Below are 22,137 nucleotides of genomic sequence, written 5' to 3'. Positions count from 1 at the left end.
TTTAAGTGAGTTTAAAAGAGAGAAAAGACTAAAATATCTTAACTATTTAGAAACCATGTATTTTTTTAAATAAACAATGAAACTATTGTTACACCCGCAAGGCATTTCTATTACAAATTCTTGTGCTACTTTGAATTTCAATAGTTTATAATAATGTAGGAGAAAAACTATTTTCTTTATAAATTCTTGCAAGAACACTAACTTAGATGATTATGGGACATGTAAAGGAAACAGTTGAAGTATTGTACCCTTCAGTAGACCTAAACATAAATGTATATAGAGTTTCTGTTTAGCATACATGTGATTTAAATTCTACGTCCATAATGGCGGCAATGCATGCAACTGGTGCAGACTATCACGTAGTCGATAGAAGCATGTAACATGCATCACGGACGAACAACGGACGCAATACTTAATTATCAAAGAGGAATTCCTTCCGTGATATTATCAGAACAAAATAGATTAAGATATCTTCCGGGTGAAAGATGATTTCAGATTTTAGAAATAGTTAAGAATCGTTAGTTTGTACTAAAAGGTACCTTTACTTTTCTAGGATTTCTCTCCATTTCTACATGTCGGTAATGTTCAGAAGATCTTCTAACTTCTCGTCCACTACGAGCCAAATCCTCGGTTGAAGCTTTTTCCTCGCCGCGTGTTAGAGTCGTGACTTTCCTTACGATTCTCGTCGTTATCCTTCTCTGTCCGCTATCATCTTTCTTCGAGATCTTAGTCGACTCCAGAGAAGAGCCGAGGACCTCGGTCGACATGCGTTTGTTCGTATGAATCGCCTGCAGCTCCGATATGCCTCTCCCGCCGGCCGACAGCGGCACGGCGAGGGCGCTTTCTCCCGCATCGTATTCGAAATGAGTCTGATTCCCATCGTGCACGATCCTACCATTGTAACTTTCTTCTCTAAACGAACCCGAACGATAGCTGGACGATCGTTCCATACCTGGGTAGTTACCATCGTAAACAGTTTCGTTCCTTGTTAATCCTTCTCGCAAACTTCTTGGTACAGAAGCGAGATTTAGACTCGTGGTTATTGGGGAACCGACTGGAGATGGCGATGGTTTCTTCAAACTCGATTTGAGTGGTTTATCATCGCTTTCTAGTGTACCTTGTACAAACAGTCGCTTGCTGCTGCCTTCTTTCACAAATCTATACATCGACATTGTGGATTCGTTCCTTGTCCTTTAGAGGTCGTGATTTAACATAATACCGTTGTGATGAGTCCGCTCGCTGCAATCACATTAGCCGTTCCTTATTACGGATTCGATGCGCGCATCGCTGTCTACACCGTTACATGTGACAAAACTTGCAAATAGCTTAACATAAAAGGCAATATTGAGTTGGAAATTGTCAAGATGCGTACGGTAGCTTAGCAATCACATACTAGAGACTAGTGAAGAATTTTATTTGAAAAAAGAATCTTAGATTTCTTTTTAATGAACTTAATGTTTGGAATCTGTTAGATAGCCAGTTATTTATATAATTGTTTATGTTCTATTAACTATTTTAATATATTCATTAATTAATACTTTGAAGTAATGTAATAACAGATACGATATTACTATCGCATTAATATTATAGATGCCATATTTGGTGTGGTGTTTGACGTGGGCACGTCTTTCCGGCGGAACTCAACTCACATGAGAATGGAACTGGATACCCTATGAGACAAGGTAACTGATTTTAACCGTACTAAATAACTAAATAATTGAAATATGAATGAATTAAAATTAATTGTATTAGCCAATAAGGGATTTCTTTTTATCAACGAACGGCGGCACATGGACATCTGCAACACCAGAGGAACTGCAGCGTGGCTTGCGTTGCCTTTAAGGAAATGGTATACTCGATTCTTGAAGGACCCTAAGTCGTATTGGTTTGGGTAAGGCAAAAAAATTTCCTATAATTTGATGAATTTGTGATGATGCTAGGAAAATTAACTACAGGACAATTTTGTTTTAAGACAATAAAAAAATCTGAAAGATTACTAAGTTAAATAACTAAAACAAGGACATTTAAGGATCTTTGTAAAATATCAGATATCACGTATGTATTTTTATAACTACATAAAAACTTCGGCAGGAATCCTGCACTTTTATGTCTTCAAATGTGGGTGTTGCGTAAATCAATATATAAGTAATTAACCAAGAGATTATCCGTGTGGGTGATATGTTTTTACGTGAGTTTTTACTGTACATAAACATGTTATTTCACCCACGTATTACCTTGCAGTACTTTATAAGGTACCTTTGTATTGATTTTATTTTAATCAAGGGTACTGAATTCTTTACTTAAGTATTCAACCCACGTATATATGACATACTATGTCATATAACAGCTAGTAAACAGTATTGTAATCTGACGGAAAAATTGTGAACTGATTTGATTTGGAACAAATTATCAGTAAATTATAATTTTGATTTAACTTTACCGACTGAAATATCAACAATTCTTGTAAGACATTAACAAAAAAGTTAAAAAAATGTTTAAGTGAAAATGGATGCAACGTATTATTGTTTAAACTAACATATAGTTGTAGATACTTATATGCATTTAAACATATTATATAAAAAGATAAACGTTTTCCAATACCTAAGTTATTTATAACGTTAAATTACAAAACGCATTTTATCACAACAATGGATACGCGTAGTAAATCCGAAAGTAAATAACAATCTTATAAGATTTTTATGATAAGAAATAAGCCAATTACAAAGCCTTATTTCACTGTTAATTTGATAAAGAGTATAATCGAAATAATTAAATAACGTTATATAAAGTGTTATTAAAAATTACGAACTTAAATTAACTTTTATATAATTTAATACGTAATAAAACAGAGTACAAACATAGTAGTTAATTAGTCATAGAGAATAACATTCGTGCGAAAAAAAGTCATAAATTTATAGTAAGTTAGATTCACGTTTTTTTTTTAAACAATTTCCAACAAAACAATGCCGTATATCCGTTTTTGTCACCGGTGTATTTATCGATAAACGCATCGAAAGAAAACATCACTAATCACATACTGGACACTGACACATAAATCCTTAATCTCTGTACAATAAAAAAGTATATTTCAAATTTCGAATTGTTCGTGTTCGATTTTTAAATTCGCGGGAGCGGCGCGCGCGCATCGATCGGACGCTAACAGGTGACTGGCGGCTACCGACGTCAAGTTGCCCGTGACGGCGCCGGTTTAAAAAAAAACATAACTTAACGTGGGCAATTGACATGGTCATACCTATTATGCTGCACCCTTTGTGTATTAACTTTACAACTATGAAACTTTTGGATTGAATACGTATTGAACCGATCAAGTTATATCGCAAAATACTCGCGAAAATATTACATCTCCCAACAAATGTTTCAACGTTAAAGTTTTTACTCAGTTATTTCTTAAACAGATACAAAATAAATATTTATATGTACTCACATTACAACTGGAATGCACAAGAGATATTTATTATTTTTTATAATATACTATTAAAATAAATACGATAGCCTATAATGTCAATATTAAATCATGATTATTATGTACAATAAGCTATTTAATTTACTAATAGATTATATATATAGATTATAAATATAAGCTAGAATTTGAAGCGTAAATATTTGAATTTTTTTAACGGCGTCTCTGTGACTCTTAGCGCCATCTATTGAACGCAACCACAAGCGTTACGAAGCGAAGCCGATACGAAGTTATAGATCATCGTCTCTCACCGCCATCTAGTGTTAGATCGAGTAAATGCTTAAGCAAGCAAGCGTCAATAGTTTTGCTTTTTTTTCTCTCACGACTTACCAGCATCGTCTGCCAGTTTGCGTGTACAGATAAAACATATAAATATATATTTTTAATTTAGTGTTTTTTTTTTAATTTTAAACACTGAAGATATTGACACATGTCTTAAAAAATAGAAATTATTATATTATATATCTACAGTTTAGAAAATATGAAAATAATTAACTGCGTCCTACATACTACTAAATAATCTTAGTTCTTGCTAATATTATAAATATGAATGTTTGGATGTATGGACGGATGGATGTTTGTTAGAAGGTATCTCCAAAACGGCAAAAGGGATCTCGCTGTAATTTGGCATAGAACATAGTCTGGTAGAACAGATAGGCTACTATTTTTTCCCTGCGGACGAGGTCACGGGCAAAAGCTACCAATTTATATCTCCAATCGATGAATAATTGTCGTAATCTGCACTTTCAATTGGCCCTGTTTAAGAAAAAGACGAAAGAACTTAAGGTCGGATATCCTTTCTATATAGGAATCAGAATACTTTGTCTAAAGGCGGGACGTGGGTGTTACCATATGGTCCACGGCCTCAACACCCACGGACCTTCCACAATAGGTCACTATTCACATTTTTAGTTGATTACGTCACTGCGTAGGGTGGGTTAGCCTTCATTAGGGAAAGTATTAAATCATATCGGAATAAAAAATCAATGGAGTTGTTTAGTAAATAATTTTTTTAAGGTTGAAGGTTTAGTACTAGTCTTATGCGCCATCAAAAATATGGATATACAAATCTAGTGTTAACTCACAAGGAGAAATAGTGGAAGAAGAGAAGATAGTGGAACTAAATAGATTTTTATGTTTTTTTTTATTTAAAAAGATAAATAATATTATAATAAGTAACTAACGCATATAAATAGACGCAATTTAGGATTATGCCAACCCATTACCTATCCTTAATCCGTCACGTGCGAAATTGATCACGCAAAAAACTGTCTAGCATGCTGTATTGGACCGTATCAAATAGATCATAGAAACGTTCACTTGTTTGTACGTCTGTGTGTTTGTGTGCGTGCCGCCAAAGCGCGGCCGTTGACCCCCGACCCGGGTAACTGTACGCCTCCGTAAGCTGCGGTTAACTTTAACTTGAGTTTAAATCTCGACACATGACAAGTATCAAGGTCATACGAACTTCAAAGAGAATAAACGCTTTCATATACGAAAGATATCGCTGTCAAACCTTACTCTTTCTTTGTCCTTTTCTGAGCATCTTCCAGTCATTCATTTATGGAAAACTTTTCTTATTTACCTGTTCTAATGTCTTATTAGTGTTTTTATTTATTATCTGTTCAATCCACCCTTGGTTTGTGTGACTAAAATCTCTATAAAACTTATCATCATCCCTATCTCTCATCTTTGACAAAACAGAGATAACAATATGTTTTCAACAGGGATATTAGTCTCAGAAACCCACGGTTATTACGCCATCATAAGATACAAGTTAATAAATCATAAACAACAAATGTAGTCCTTAATAACACCAACGCGGAAGTGTTACCCGTGACTATAAGAAGGTGATAATGCCACCTCCTAGATTTTTTATCAGTTACGTATCCGATAAACGTAAACTACGCGTGTGGTCCTATACATTTGTTAAGATCTCTAACAGTGGGTTTCTGAGATGAAAATCTCCGTTTAAAACATATTATTTATCTTTTATCCAAGATAATGACAGGGATGATGATATGTTTTTGCAGAGATTTTCGTCTCAGAAAGCCACGGTAAATGTCATACAAAATCGTATATTATGCAGACAATAACAGTTATTACATATGTTGAGTATAGCCACTTGAGTGAATGAGGCGCCATCTATAATGATAAGAAAATATTTATAGCTGTTATAATTAATATTTAGGGTATGTCGTTATCTTACCAATATTATTAATGCGAATGTATGAATGGATGTACCACCAGAACGGCTGCATGGATCTCGCTGAAATTTGGCATGCACATAGAACATAGAAGAGCGTCAGTGTCTCAGAGGTCAAGCACTTGACTTGCAATCTGCAGGTCCTGGGGTCGAATCCCGCTATGTACCAATGTGTTTTACGATTTCGGATTTTCATATGTACATTTATCCGACGTTCTTACGGTGAAGGAAAACATCGTGATGCTGCACATATCTGAGAAGAAATTCAAAGATATGTGTGAAGTCAATCAGCACTTGGCCAGCGTGGTTGACTATAAGCCTAATCACCCTTAACTTAGGGTAGGCTCCGAGCCCCTCGGTGGGGACGTATAGTGAGCTGATGATGATGATTGAACATAGTCTAGAAGAACACATAGGCTACTAAATATGTTTACATTACTTCCGCGCGGACAGAGTCACAGACGACAGCTAGTAGTAAATAAAGGTTTATATATGTATGAAGCAAATAGCTATGATATTTATTGCCTTTATATAAGTGTAATTAATTCATAAAACATGTCCACTTAAAAATAAATCCTACGTTTTATGTTTATTTCAAGACTAGTACTTGTATTACGTATCACTTTGCTACACATCATTTGAAAGACATCGTTACGTCTGTTTGTTTATTCTATTGTCAACATTCGTAAAAATCGAAAGAAATATGATTTAGTTTATAGCATAGTCTGGAAGAACACAGACTACATCTCAAATCTCAAATTTCAGCGAGATCCGTTCAGCCGTTCTGGAGATAACTTCGAACAAACATCCTAACTAAACATTCGCATTTATTATATTATAATAGTATGAAGTAAGATAAGTAAGAAGAACATATAACCCGAAGAACCGATAACCGTAGGAGTAGACGAGTTCTTAAGTGGAGACCACGGGTCGGCAAAGGTAACTTAGGACGTCCTCAGACTCGGTGGAGCGATATGATCTTCGCAGGGCAGCTGGCAAGAGCTGGGTGAGAGTGGCCGAGGATCGTGATCAGTGGCGTGCCATGGGAGAGGCTTATGTCCAGCAGTGGACTAGTATAGGCTGATGATGATGAAGTAAGAAGAAAGATTAGTAAGATGTATTTTTTATAAGAGAAGGGAAAACGAACAGCGGAAACACGAAGGTGTTCAACGACGTCCATGAACATCAGCAATAACAGAGGAACCGCAAATGCGTTGCCGGCCTTTGAGATGGTGATACTCTCGCTTCTAATATCTAACTATAATAATATAACAAATGTGTAAGTTTATATGGATGTATGTTTGTTAGAAGGTATCTCAAGTACGACTCAACGGATCTTAATAAAATTTAACACAGATAAAGAACATATAATACTTATTAAGTTTTTAAATACGCGGACAGAGTCACGGGCGACGGCATTTGCATAACAGTACTTGGCGCCACTAGCTGTAAACGTCCCTGGTTTGTTTCTAGCTTGCATTTGATTTAAACCAATCGTTTAGGATGCAAAGTGCAATATATGAATAATTCTTATTATAAAACGCATTGTTGCTTACAAACTAATTGATTGCAAATTCATTTGCGCATAATAACAATGCACTTAGTTGACGCTGTGACATTATTTGCATGTCACACAACATATGTCGAGTCGAGACAAGTAAACTTTAATCTACTATTTAGTACCATATTACTAATGATATAAATGCGAATGTAATGTTTGAAGGATCTCCAGAACGGCTGAACGAATCTCGATGAAATTAAGCATAAATATAGAACAGTTTTCCCAAAGTGGGCTATAACGCCCCCTTGTGGGCGCTGCAGGTCTCAAGTTGCTGGTTATAGTAAAAGTTTCGTTTAGAATTCTTCGTTAATATATAATACATATATAGGTCACAATAATTAATTAATTTAATTTGAAGTAATAGTGGTTTTTAAATATGTGCTAATATGGGGGCGCTAAAAATATTTATTCTCAAAGTAAACAAAATAAGTTTGGGAACCACTGATATAGAACATAGTCTGGAAGAACTCATAGGCTACAAAAAATGTTTTTTTTTTAATTTCGCGTGGACGAAGTCGCGATTGATAGCAAGTATATCTCATTTTGCAAAATAGGTCTTGTTGTTTCAATGAATTTTATTACCATTTAGAGATTTTTCTCAGCAACATTAGTAGTAATAAAATAAGTAATTTGAGCTTATTCATTTAAACGATAAACAAAAGTTTATTGCACATCAAAATTGCCAGAACGCCTACACTGATCAATAAAATTGTCTTTAGCAATAAAATGCTAGATTGTAAATGACTATTAATATTAAATTGTTTATTCAAATTATACGTAAAAGGAGCACGCTGTACATAGGGCCTGCAAGTCTATATAAGGCGGTGTAAGGCTCCATTCACACAGATCAGGGGCAGAGAACAGAGCAGATTTATATCGCGAATAAATTTTATCTTTATCAGCAGCAAACGTTAAAAACATGAAAATACCAATTAAACTATTATTATAAGTTAAGATCAATTCCATTTGCGATAAAAATTTTGCGCTCTATAGCCAGGTGTGTATGGGCCCTAAGTTGCCTAAGGCGCCACCTACGCGAAAACTCGCCGCAATTATAGTGAGCTATAATCGTTTTTCTTAACAGTAGTTGTTTTGCAATAATGAAAGTGAAATTATAGTGTAAAGGAGTCCTAGTTTGTTTTGCACTGAACTAAAGTTTAATATACTCAAAGTTTTAAGTTTAAAAGTTTCGAGTGGTTATTGAAACTTTAAAGTTTTAAAACCTTTAAAAGATATCCAATTATTAAACTCGAGATAAACGAACCCATAATAATCTTGCTAATATTATAAATGCGAAAGTTTAGGTGGATGTTTATTAGATGGTATCTTCAGAATGTCTCAACGGATTTTGATAAAACTTGGCACAGATGTAGAACATAGTGTCAAAGACCATATAAGCTACTAATTAAGTTTTTTTTTTAATGGAGTCGCGTACAAAAGCTACTTGTCCATAAAACAGAGTTATTTTTAGTTCAGACCGGCAGTGGAAAACGATGTTAATTTTTTTTATAAAACTTTCGTAACTGTTAACGTTTTCAGAATACACAAGATTCCGGATATGGAAATACCAGAGTTAAACGCAATCGAAGCGAGCAATTCATGGTAACTTACGAGCGAAAGTGAGGGCTTTTGCATGACATCACCCTGACTCATAACAAGGGAAGAATCGTGTTTTATATCGATTGACTACTAAAGTTTTTATCGTTTATTTTAAACAGAATTGAACCTGAAATAGGGTGCATGATAGTGACATTATGGTATTCAAAATCTATATGCATGTTGTCACATCAAATGTCAGAAATGTGACAGAAAATCTTATATATAAAATTCTCGTGTCACAATTTTCGTTCCCATACTCCTCCGAAACGGCTTGACCGATTCTCATGAAATTTTGTGAGCATATTGAGTAGGTCTGAGAATCGGCCAACATCTATTTTTAATCCCGCGCGGACGGAGTCGCGGGCGACAGCTAGTATTCTATAAATATGTTTTATTTCAAACAACCCTATTATAGCACGATATGACTACTAATCTTACTGATGTAAATGCGAATAATTAGATGGATGGATGAGAAGGTATCTAGTATGGCTCTCTCGCTAAAATGTTGCATAGTTATAGAACATAGCAAAGAACACATAGGCTACTATTTAAGTTTTTTTTTAATTCAACACCGACAGAGTCGCGGGCGACAACTAATCTTGTAAATGAATCAATTCCCGTTTCTAAACAACTAATAGCATAATAATAACAGTCTAACTTTAAAGTGAAATTAACAGAAACTGCATTATAACAAAATAAACATAAACACTTATTGAAAAAATAAACGTCAATAGGAGCTAATTAAAAAAAAATTAAGCTAAATCTATAATTAAACATACTAATATTATAAAGAGAAGAGTTTGTTTATTTGTTTAAACGCGCTAATCTCAGGAAGCTCCGATTTGAAAAATGATTCTTTTGTTAGATATTTGACTTATAGTGGTAGGCTTTAAGCTATATAACATTACGCTGCGACCAATATTTTTTTTTTAATTTCGCGCGGACGAAGTCGCGGGCGACAGCTAGTATTAAATAAAGGATTACACTTTGAAAGGGAAAGTGAGTACAAAAACGTTTTGATCTGTGAAGGTTTTATATAACGATCGTGACATTTGAACACTTCTATTGCAGAGGATTATAGAAAGGTCATCAGATTACAAAATGATCCACGATTTTGTATTACTTTAGATATGTAACACTGGATGACTCAATATTATAAATGCGAATGTTTAGATGGATGGATGTTTGTTTTATATCTCCCGAACCGCTGCAGACCTCGCTGAAATTTGGCATATATGGACATAGTCTGGAAGAACATATAGGCTACTAATTAAGTTTTTTCTTTAATTTTTCGTGGACGCAGTCGCGGGCGATAGCTAGTACTTAAGTATTAAGTATCCAGCTTGTAGTATACTGGATGAGAATGATTTTGATTCTCGATTGTTCGAGCTTAACACCTTCACTGCTGAGCCGTTTTGTAACATGAGGGCCTTTTAACCTCAACGGATTAAAAGTACAAAGACTTGAAAAGCGATTTAATACGGAGATACAGAATTAACGATTTATTAAAATTGTGGTTAAAAATATCAGTGAAAATTAAAAACTTTCACTTTTTCTCGGTTAATTAAACCAATTAGAATAACCTATATAATATGCTTTTGTCGATTTCGAGATTATTCGTCTGAATTTGTCAATGAGTTTAATTAATGAAAAGAAATTAATTACAATACGTCATTTAACGAAACCATGACCTGAATATTTATATTAAAACAAGTTTTCATTGAGAAATATACGTCCAATTTAAATTGTTAACATATGGACGATTTTAAATCAATGAAAATATACTACGGACAAATGCAATTTATACAAATACTAGCTGTTGCCCGCGACTCCATCCACGCGGGATTAAAAATAGATGTTGGCCGATTCTCAGACCTACTCAATATGCTCACAAAATTTCATGAGAATCGGTCAAGTCGTTTCGGAGGAGTATGGGAAGGAAAATTGTGACATGAGAATTTTATATATAAGATTTAGTACGCCTGAGAATTGGCTGCTAACTATTTTTTAATTCCGATTAGACGGACTCGCAGGCGACACCTAGTTGTATTTAAACATTTTGAGTAAATCTATGGTTGATTTAATATTAAAACTCAGTTTACAAACATAGCTATACCTAGTAATAAACTATTTCAAAATATTATAATATTATCGTAACCACAGAGACACGAAGTGTTTAGTACTTGGAAATAGTAGTGGCATTTAAAGTGTTAACATTATTGTAATTCTTTAACTCATTTGTCTTTATAAAAGGTGTTACTTTTTACTTTAGATTCTTATCCAAGTTAACTAATAGATATATAATATCGATAAACATATAAGGATAAAAATAAACACGACACACATTGGCGTATTGACGTACTGAATGCGAAATTTCTATGTCATGGATAACACTAGTTGGGTATAGATATATTGTCTTTAATCCTTTAAGTGATGGATTTATAGTGTATGTTATTCAAATCAACTATCCAAATACGATAGAGTTATTTAAATAGATTTATAAAGTATTTGCGAATTAAATATAAGTTATTTAGCTATTAGAAAATAATTCACAAGATCAGAGGAATTGCAAATCTTTTTTTTTTATATCATAACATGGCAAACGAGCGAGCGGCCACGTGATATCGCTGAAGTAGCGAAGTGGCCGTTGCCCATAGACATACGCAATTGCATATGCGTTGCCTACCTTTAATCGACGGAGGAGAGGATGCACATAATGAAAATATTTTCCCTAAGATATGGAATAGTCTTTTTCCGAACGGCTGAACCGATTTTAACGAGTGTGTTATTCGATTCGTATTCTTCAGTAATAGGGGTACAGTTTGACTTATTGATTTTTTTATACAACTGTAGTTTATATACATATGTGATAGAAAAAGTGCGATGTAAGGAGTAAGTTTAATCGGCTTAAATATATTAGAAGGTGTCGTATAGTAAGAAGCCAAGTTAATCTTGCTAAGCGGACAATGACCTATTTTATTTGTCCAAGGCTGTAGTAACTTTGTTATATAACATTTGGGCTAGGTAATAGTAAATAAGTGATGCCTCTTTGCTTTATTTTTGAAGACATAAATTATCAGTCAACAATCAGTACCTGCGCAGAACTTCAACTTTTATTTACCGTGGGTTTCTGGACCCAAAATCTCTGTAGAACAATGTCATTATCCTTCAACACTGTTATTATCTTTGACAAAACAGAGATAACAATATATTTAAAACGAGTATTTTGGACTTAGAAACCCATGGTTAATTTTTTTTATATAAAAGAAGGGGGTAAACGAGTGGTGGGAACACCGATGTGATCAACGACATCCATGGACATCTGCAACACAACTGCGTTGCCGGTCTAATGAAATAGTATGCTCGCTTCTTAAAGGAACCTAAGTCGTATTGGTTTGAAAAACACTCGAAAACATTGTGAAAATCACTTGAACGTCTTTAAAACTAAACGTTAATTAATAAGAAATAAGCATAGCTTCTAACAATTAGCGTAGCTTTATTTATAAATCATGCTGACTGACCTGGAAGTGCAGGATAATGGTCCAGATGAGACCAAGGGTGAGTTTAGGGTTGCCGTCGACGATGTCCTCTGCACGTATGTTGACCAGCTTGATCTTCTTGTACCGTAAAAAGTCCAACGCCATCTGGACGTTTTGCAGCATATGGAAACGCATACGGCCTCGTTCGCGCGGCTGAAATACAACGACAAAGTATTGTTAAATATTTGGATTTTTAAATCTGGATTTTAATTTTAAATGGATTATTTTCATACTAATTATTGTATAAGAGAATGCACAAATATGTATCTGTACGTCTACATTTTTTATCCAAAAATTTTATTTTTATTCGCAGGAACATCTTACTAATATTATAAATGCGAATGTTTAGATGGATAGATGTTTGTTTGAAAGTATCTCCAGAATAGCAGAACGTATATCGATGAAATTTGGCATACATATATAGCATAGTCTGCAAGAACACAGAAGTTACTAATTACGTTTTTATAAATTCCGCGCGGACGTAGTCGCGGGCGACAACTAGTACTTTGTGTTTATTGATTTAATGTTTTATGTGTTCTTAAATCTTTTTATCGTATTACGTACACGTGTTATTTTGATATTTAATTATTTAAAGCACTCATTATTATGATGAAGTGTGTGTGAAAACGCATATCATGGTTGGAAGATTTAATATGCAGGGCGTGGTTACTAATTTATTAAGCTAAAATATACTAGTACTAATCGCTTTCATATTATAAAAATGATGGATGAGGCCACAATGGAGTTTTTAATTATTCTTTTTTTATAAGGTGGTGGGTTACAGATAGACTCTTTAACACGTTGAGCGCCACGTCAGCCATCGGTGGCTGATACTAGACTTTCTGTTTAGATCGCGTCAACCATCGGTGGCTGACAGCGTGTAACATGAGAACTAAAGAAAATTTATATTTGCACGGAGACAAGAAATGTACTGATTTGTCGCAAAAAGATAAACGGACACGAATCCATTTCGAAGAAATTTTATCTGAGCGGGCTAAGCGGTAAGAAAAACGAAACAGACTTGGCGCGTAACGTATTGACACCGGCCCTTCAATACCAGTGCGTATAAGCGGCGCTCGTGGCCTGAACGGGATTGTCTTAGAAATACGCGTGGCGCTCAACGTGTTAATGTTCAGGTTTAACTTTAGTTTTTTTCGGATCGTTATCTTTATAGTATTTCTTTTACTTTTTGATCCACTTTCCTAATCGTTACAAGTTATGTTATACTTAATTTATACAGGTTAAGATAGTTATCATACAAATGCGCCCTAAATTGTAACTTAAAAGTCTAGGGTTGCCAATTTCGAGTTTGTGAAGTATTGAAACGCGAGAAATGTAACGTACGTAGTTTTATTTTCGCTGTTAGTTAAGAATCATATGGGGTGTTATTTTTTGTTTGGTTACGTTTAAAATTGACAGCCCTAGTTTTGACCCCATTAGCGTATATCGTGTTGGGGTGCTTCCGATACTTCGTAACACACCTGCTGTTTTATCAGCTGCTATTGTCTATAACTTAACTGTTAAAAAGTTTTCGTTCAAAATTTGATATCCAAAGTTTAAATTAGCTGACCTTTTAACCACAGCTTTATCCATAAATATCTTAGGTTTAATAAAGCTTTATCGGTTATTGACTCGGTTTGAAATATTAACGATTTTTTTAAAGTTTAAATCATACTAATATTATGAATGCGAATGTTCCAGATGGATGGATGGATGGATGTTTGAAGAAGATGTCACCTAAATGGCTCAACAGATCTCGATGAAATTTGATAAGAAAATAGTCTAAAACACTATGGGCACATAGACTACTTATTAAGTTTTTTTTAATTCTACGCGTACAAAGTCCCGTACAAATGCTAGTAATATACAAAAACAGAAGCTTGTCTTACAATTCTTAGAAATGATTTGCTTATACGAGCTTCAAATACAATTTCAAACGGTCATTTCTTAATTTGGCTGTGACTATGTACTTATAGAATGACCAAAAACAACTGAACTTTGAACATTTTTTTTCAATTTAATCTATTTGATTACTCTTTTAGCGTACATCAAAAATATATATAGGTATATCACTGGTATTGAAAACTATTAAAAAAACAGAAAGAAACATACAGACGAATCTAGGCCCCGAGATACAGACCCAGCCTAGTACTTCAAGTAGACCTAGATACTTCAATGTTTATTATTCTTATGTGTTTTTGTGATATAAATTTATTCTTATTCTTAATTGAGAAACTCCTTTTTGAAATCTGTTAAAAATCAAAGACAATGAAAAGGAAACCAGTTTTTAAATACAGATTCAAATTATTCGTTTTAATTTCTCAATATGTTATAAATTATATTAGATTCAAGTTATAAAGCCGTTTGTCTAGTCATAAATCTTGGATACAGGTATGCAGAATTAGAATAACTGGTCACCTTAGAATCTAACTTGTCTTGATAAAGATAACATTCTGAGATTGTCTTAATAATTCAGTCCTTATAAAATCTTAGATTACTTTCGCAATTTTAGTGTAAGTAAATTGGCATATTGGAGAGCGTCGGTGACTCAGGTTTGTTCTTGACTTGCAATCTACAGGTTCTGTGTTCGAATGCCATGTACCAATGTGGTTTTCGATTATCGATTTATATATGTACATTTTTCCGACGTTCTTACGGTGAAGGAAAACATCGTTATGTAGCACATATCTGAGAAGATCAAAGATATATATGAAGTCAATCCTCAGTGGGCCAGCGTGGTTAACTATGGCCTAATCACCCCTAACTTAGGGTAGACTCCGAGCCCCTCAGTGGGGACGTATAGTGAGCTGATGATGAAATTGTCATAAGTATGAAAGATTACTAAATTATGAAGGAATGTTTGTTTGAAGGTTAACAGAACAGCTCAATGAAACTCGATGATGTCATACATGTCGACAATTGTCTGGAAGAAAAAATAGCGTAAGTTTTTTTACAGCTTTAATAAAACAATACTCACAAGGTGTTCGCCAGAAAGCACCTCCAGCAGCGAGATAAGATTGAGTCCATCGCGCAGATCCTCGAATAGATCGTTCACGTGTCGATTCACCTGCAAATATTTATATATATTAATATATAAATGTATTCACAAAACTAAACTATTATTCTTTAAAACATCCTGTATATCGTGCGTATAAAAAATTTGTTAATAAAACAAATCTACGAAAATCCGAACACAACATTAATAAAATGCAACTATCATTAACTACAAAACGTTAAGAAAAAAAAAAGTGAATAAAGTATCGAAAAAACAAATCAACGCACATGCTTATAATAATAAACTTAAAGTAACCATAGCAAATATAACTTTTTCTTGCTTAAGAAAAAAAAGATAGCAAACAATTTTAAAAAAGTTATATAAAAATGGCTAAACACTCACGTATTCGATCGGTGAGTCCCAGAGCCACTCACCCTGATGAAGGGCCCCAAATGGGCTCGAAACTAGTCGATGCCGCCACCGGACGAATAAATATTTAGCCGTTTTTATATAAGTTTACTAGCGGACCCGACTGACATTGTCCTGTCTACACGTCTTTAATTTGAATAAATTAATATGAAGTTAATATTTGATGAAAATTGTGAATCTAAACCATTCCCACATCCCCTTGAACACACACAAAAAATTTCATCAAAATCGGTCCAGTCGTTTGAGAGAAGTTCAGTGACATACACACTCATAGAAGAATTATATATATAAAGATTATAATGTCTTACGAAAATTTAAATAATAATAAAAAATATTACAATTATAATAACATCAACAAGCTTACATAATTTAAATCAATACATTCCTTAATCCTAATGTTATAATACCAATTTCTTTAATTGCGAATATCTTTACAGTAGCAATAATGATACATAGAGATGTTTATGCACAACATAATTAAGATGAACCATTTAATACTGAATGACATTGAAATCATTACTTGGATGCATCAGACTTTATAAATATAGTAATCAAAATCACATCAACACTACATGGAGACATTAGAAAAATCAATCATCGGTCTTAACAACTATATTTCAAATCGCAATCATGTACCATTTTACCCTAACATACTACATATTTAGTAAACAATTTATTCCACTTAATTGCTTACAAAAGAAAGCAGTAATCTACTTTTAAACTATTCAACAGTACAAAGACTACATGTTACGTATTCATCAAGCTGCCCTTTAACTATTGAGGATAGGCACAGTATGTACTCCTCCATACATCTCTATTAGCCGTCATATCTGATTCCACCTCCTTTCTTACGCATATCCTCTTTCACAATCCATCCATCATTTCTTTGGTCTCTACCTTTGTAGCCATACACTAATTTGTTTATGTAATCATCATCCCTCCGAATAACATGTCCTAACCATGTCACCTTTTGCTTCTCAATTTTTCAATCAAGGGCGCTAATTTCAAACTTCCTCTAATATACACATACTTAACTTTATTCCTTTTCACACGACATATCCATAGGTTACGTGTTTGTACAACAAAACTAAATAATTCCATGCAAAACAACAATAAAACATAGCCTATAATCGTACAGTGCATTTCCACTGTTGCAAGGTACAAAAACATATCGTTATCCTCTTTATTCTATTTAAAAAAGAGAGACAACAATATGTTTTAATGTAACATCAGTGGATAAATGTTAGATCACACCTAACTTACTTGTTGAGGAGGACAACACGGTTGATTATTGACGATCTCGCAAACATGAAGACGTGTGTAAGTCTGTCCGAGCAGCGTGAAAGTAAACACCTGGTTGAGGTTTATCATTGTTAAATACAAATACAACTCTATTTAAATACACACAAAGACTACTATCTAACTACACATTCTTAAAACCACCCAAGGGAAGAATAACATCTCTAACGGCAACCTCTTTCTTATAAGGATGGGAAGTGTAAGTGGACTTTCCGGATGAGAGGATACAAGGGAAGGGAAAATATTTTCTTTCTGTGCATCCTCTCCTCCGTCGATTAAAGGTAGGCAACGCATACGCAAATGCGTATGTCTATGGGCAACGGTCACTTCGCTATTTCAGCGATTTCAGGTGGCCGCTCGCTCGCTTGTCACCATATGTTATAAAAAAAACCTTTTGTAAGAGATAATTTCTTCACACGGGTGGTAGAAATACCAAAATTATTAACATGATTAAATATTAAAAACTAGAAATTGCGAGACAAATTGTAGATGAGAATGACGATGACGACGCAAATAAAAATACACTAAGTGTAAAAAAAAACTGATGTAAAATATGTCAGAAATACATTCATGGGCTAAAAATATCTTATAGATATAAAACAAGCTATAGATATAAAATATGTAAGTCATTATATTATTGACTTTATAATATACATGCAAGAAGACTTAAATTAAAATAATATAAAACAAAGAAATTGAAAATCTCAAATTCTAAATCAAACTCTTTGCGCAACATTTTATTTTCTTCAATTCTTTACAACCAGCATTAAACCACTTCAAATTAAAAAAAAAAACTACAACTCATAATACATTTAAAATATAATCTGTGTATGTTACAGACCTTCAAATACTTCCAGTGCTGCTCCAAGTCCAAACGATAAGCGATGAAGGAACAAAACAAATGAACACTTCTTTAATTTATCACTAAAGTCAAACAAGGATATCTGGCCCCATGAGAGTCGCTAGTTATCTAGTTCTGTCAGAAAATATGTACTGTTAGCTAGAAAATCCGAAAATGTGCCAGTGTATTGACGCAATACTATCCTTATTAAAATGTCGACGTTTATGTCCCTTCACTATTCATTCTGACACGGGACTTTGTAACGAAAGCACGTCATTCGCGCCAATGCTGTCTAAAAGTACCTACATACTACAGCTGACATTACAGTACGAAAGGGATCTTATGACTGAATTTAGTCGTTGACAGGGGGGCGCTAGTGTTCCGTCATAATTTAGTTTGACTTATGCCCATCGGGTCAGATATCCTTGTCGGTCTATAATATTGACGATACAGTACTAAAATTGTCACACATATCTTTTGACTTAGATGTACAATCCATTTTCATGTTATTAAGTTATTTAAAAGTAAGAAAACAATTAGAAATCTCTAATTCCATTAACCGCAATGTCGTTGTAAAAATTAAAACTAGATTGGACCTAAATCGGAGCCTTGAGGTACCTCTCAAATGGTAGTAATATTCATGGAAACAAGAAGAATTATTTTGCAAAACATTAAGTACTATAGGTCACCCGCGACTCTGTACGCATGGAATTAAAAAAAAATGTAGCTCATGTGTTTTTCCAGGCTATGATCTACATCTGTGTCAAATTTCATCACGATCCGTTGAGCCGATCTGGAGATACCTTGTAACAAACATCCATCCATCCATCCAAACGTTCGCATTAATAATATTAGTAAGATTAATAGAATTTACAATTGATTCAGCGATTTCTATAAAATATTCAGACTTGGTTCAGATGTCATCAAATCATTCATCGGAATGCAAATGTTAGTTACCTTTTTGGCATTTTCTATTATGTTCGTTATGATTTATAGTTAAACATGAATGCGGTACAAATGAACGTGAACTTACTTTATAAGTTTGAGTCATTCATCATCATCAGCTCATTATACGTCCCAACCGAGGGGCTCGGAGCCTACCCCAAGTTAAGGGTGATTTGGCCATAGTCAACCACGCAGGCCAAATGCGGGTTGGTTGACTTCACATATATCTTTGAATTTCTTCTCAGATATGTTAAACATCACGATGTTTTTCTTCACCGTAAGAACGTCAGATAAATGTACATATGTAAATCGGAAATCGAAAAACACATTGGTACATGGCGGGATTCGAACTCAGGACCTGCAGATTGCAAGTCAAGTGCTTGACCCCTGAGCCACCGACGCTCACAAGAGTCATTACGAATGATTAATATAAACCATTACGATGTTCGTTCTTCAGATGTGCATAACATTCGTTCAATGATTAATGACAATTCTTGAAATAATCTTTGTTCGGTCGTTAAAGGAAACTGTTTACCGTAAAGGAATTTAAGTGATGTTTACAGCTGAAATTAATTGATTGATGTCTTATTTTAGAACTGTGATTCATAATGGACAAGAAGAATGAATCAAATATTTTTTTGGTTCACAAATCTATGACACAAGTGTTTACTTAGTTGGTAATACCATCACATGCTATTATTGAATTATTTACGCGTGTACACTGACTTTAAGATGTGAACGATTCAGCGCGGATTTCTGACAACAAAATCTCTGTAGTTCGGTGGCTCAAGGGTTGATAGCATTTGACTTGTAATCTTCAGGTCCTGGCTTCGAATCTCTCCATGTACCAATGTGTTTTTAGATTTTAGATATACATATGTACATATACCCAACGTTCTTACGGTGAAGGAAAACATCCTGAAATTCGAAGATATGTGTGAAGTCAACCAACACGCACTGTGCTAGCGTGGTTAATTATGGCTTAGTGACCCCTTACTTAGTGTAGGCTCCGTCCTCAGTGGGGACGTAGAGTAAGCTGATGATTATCATATTAAGAGTTACAGATCTTCTTTTATTAGAAGAGAAATATCGAAAATTCTCACTTAGGATTTAAAACGTAAGTCTTCGATCGACTTCGTCTTATTAGTATGAAGGTACTCCACTTTTGTTAGGACAATATCCATAAAAGACTATCGTCTTGTCTCTGGTATGTTAACGTTCAATAATTATAACACTTAGTTATTGTTGTGGGCGAGTTGTTCTTGACGCCAGGTAAGGTCATCCACCATATGGTACACGTGGCACATAGCTCGTAAATTGTCGATTTTTTACGCCCACCTCATAAACCAAAGGATTACGTCAACTTTGGTACTAAAACTTAAGTATCGTGCATGAATACTTATAAGGATGAGACATTTATTTAAGAGATTGAAAGAAAAACTCTTTGGCTGATGACAGAAAACACATTTCGATTAATATGGTGCTAGCTGTCGCCCGCGACACCGTCCGCACGGATATAAATAAAAAAAAACTTAATTTAAAGTATATGTGTTCTACATCTATGAAAAATTTCAACCAGATCCGGGCAGCCGTTCCGGAGATACCTTCAAACAAACATCCATCCATCTAAACATTCGCATTTATAATATTACTAGCTGTCGCATGCGATTTCGTCCGCGAAGGATTATAAAATAGATAGTAGCCGATTCTCAGACTTACTCAATATGCTCACAAAATTTCATGAGAATCGGTCAAGCCGTTTCGGAGGAATATGGGAACGAAAATTGTGACACGAGAATTTTATATATAAGATTAAGATGTAGTCAAGACATTTTGGGTACATACACAGTAAGTAGGGTTATACGATTGTTGTCTTTCTTGTCTTCTTTACGATTTAAAATTAAAGATCTTGTCGAAAGCACTATAAATAATGTATAAGTAAAAAGACGATGTTTATTAAAAAGTAATTTATGACAAGAGAAATTATTACATACATGTGGACTAACGATGCCATTAACCCATTTAAATTGAAGATAATTTAAGCCATAAATACAATCAGATTACATTGAAACTCTGAGTATTGCTGATGAAAGTTTAATTATAATCTTAACTTAAACAAATGAGATGTTTTCTTTTTAGTAAGTAAGATAGCTAAAATCAGTCATCATTCAACGCATATGCTTGAAGCCAACCAAATGGTACTTACTATTTTACTAATGTTATAAATGCGAATGTTTAGATGGATGGATGTTTGTTTGAATTTGGCATACATATAGAACAGTTTGAAAGAACATATAGAACATACTAATTATGGTTTTTTAGCACGGAGGGTGTCGATGACAACTAGTACTATCGAGATCGCCACTACGTACGTGCGCATTCAAAAATAATTGAGCATGTGTGTTGATACAAGTTTTACTTCTAATTGCATTGTTAATTTCAAATAAGATTTTTTCGAAATGGGTAGGAAATAAAAGTCTCTGACTGTACAGCGTTTCTTATCCCTGTGAAATATGTTTATCTGAGCGTGAGTCAGGCTTCGGGTCAAATGTAACCACGGCGCGCCTGACCGCTGCGTCAGCGAGCCTACATTACATCCTTTGTTCAAAGTTAACATAACATTAGATTATGTCACTAAAGTTAAATACTAACTTAGAAATATCGCAAGTTATGTTACAATAATATTTTGATTAGACAACAATAACTATAGAGGGTTAGATAAGAAACAGTTTGCCTGAATAATAACTTTTGTGACTGACAAAATAGGCCAGAGAAACCATGTTATTTTAGACAAATGAAACGTTAAATTTTACTTGACATAAGAATATTTAGTAGCAATATGCTTAAAAAAAATTATATTTAACTAGCTGTGCCCCGCGACTCATTCCGAGCTAGATTAAAAAATAGGTAGTAACCGAATAATAGACCTACTAAATATGGATAAAAAAATCATAAAAATCGGTCGAGCCATTTCGGAGGAGTATAGTAACATTGTGACACGAGAATTTTACATATAAACTAGCTGTCGCCCGCGACTCCGTCCGCGTTTGTCTAAAAAAAAAATGGGGTGGACTAACCTTAACATTTAGGGGGATGAAAAATACATGTTGGCCGATTCGCAGACCTACTCAATATGCTCAGAAAATTTCATCAGAATCGGTCAAGCCGTTTCGGAGGAGTATGGGAACGAAAATTATGACACGAGAATTTTATATATAAGATATAAACAACAATTTTGATAC

At 34.2% G+C, this 22,137-nt stretch overlaps 1 protein-coding gene across 1 annotated transcript in view; it reads right to left on the bottom strand.

Annotated features, from left to right (window-relative positions):
• shot (dystonin-like protein short stop) overlaps positions 1 to 22,137 on the bottom strand; it is a 151,978-nt gene that overhangs the window by 117,667 nt on the left and 12,174 nt on the right. Inside the window, exons 3-4 of the mRNA XM_013314165.1 lie at positions 15,364 to 15,453; positions 12,369 to 12,539 (exon numbers count right to left, since the gene is read on the bottom strand). Coding sequence (XP_013169619.1) covers positions 12,369 to 12,539; positions 15,364 to 15,453 — 261 coding nt within the window. The remainder of the gene's footprint in view (positions 1 to 12,368; positions 12,540 to 15,363; positions 15,454 to 22,137) is intronic.

Source organism: Papilio xuthus, unplaced genomic scaffold (assembly GCF_000836235.2).
Source record: "Papilio xuthus unplaced genomic scaffold, Pxut_1.1 DF829758.1, whole genome shotgun sequence".
Taxonomy (NCBI): domain Eukaryota; kingdom Metazoa; phylum Arthropoda; class Insecta; order Lepidoptera; family Papilionidae; genus Papilio; species Papilio xuthus.
The sequence above is the reverse complement of the archived record's forward strand: the minus strand, read 5'-3'. Positions and strand labels throughout refer to the sequence as shown.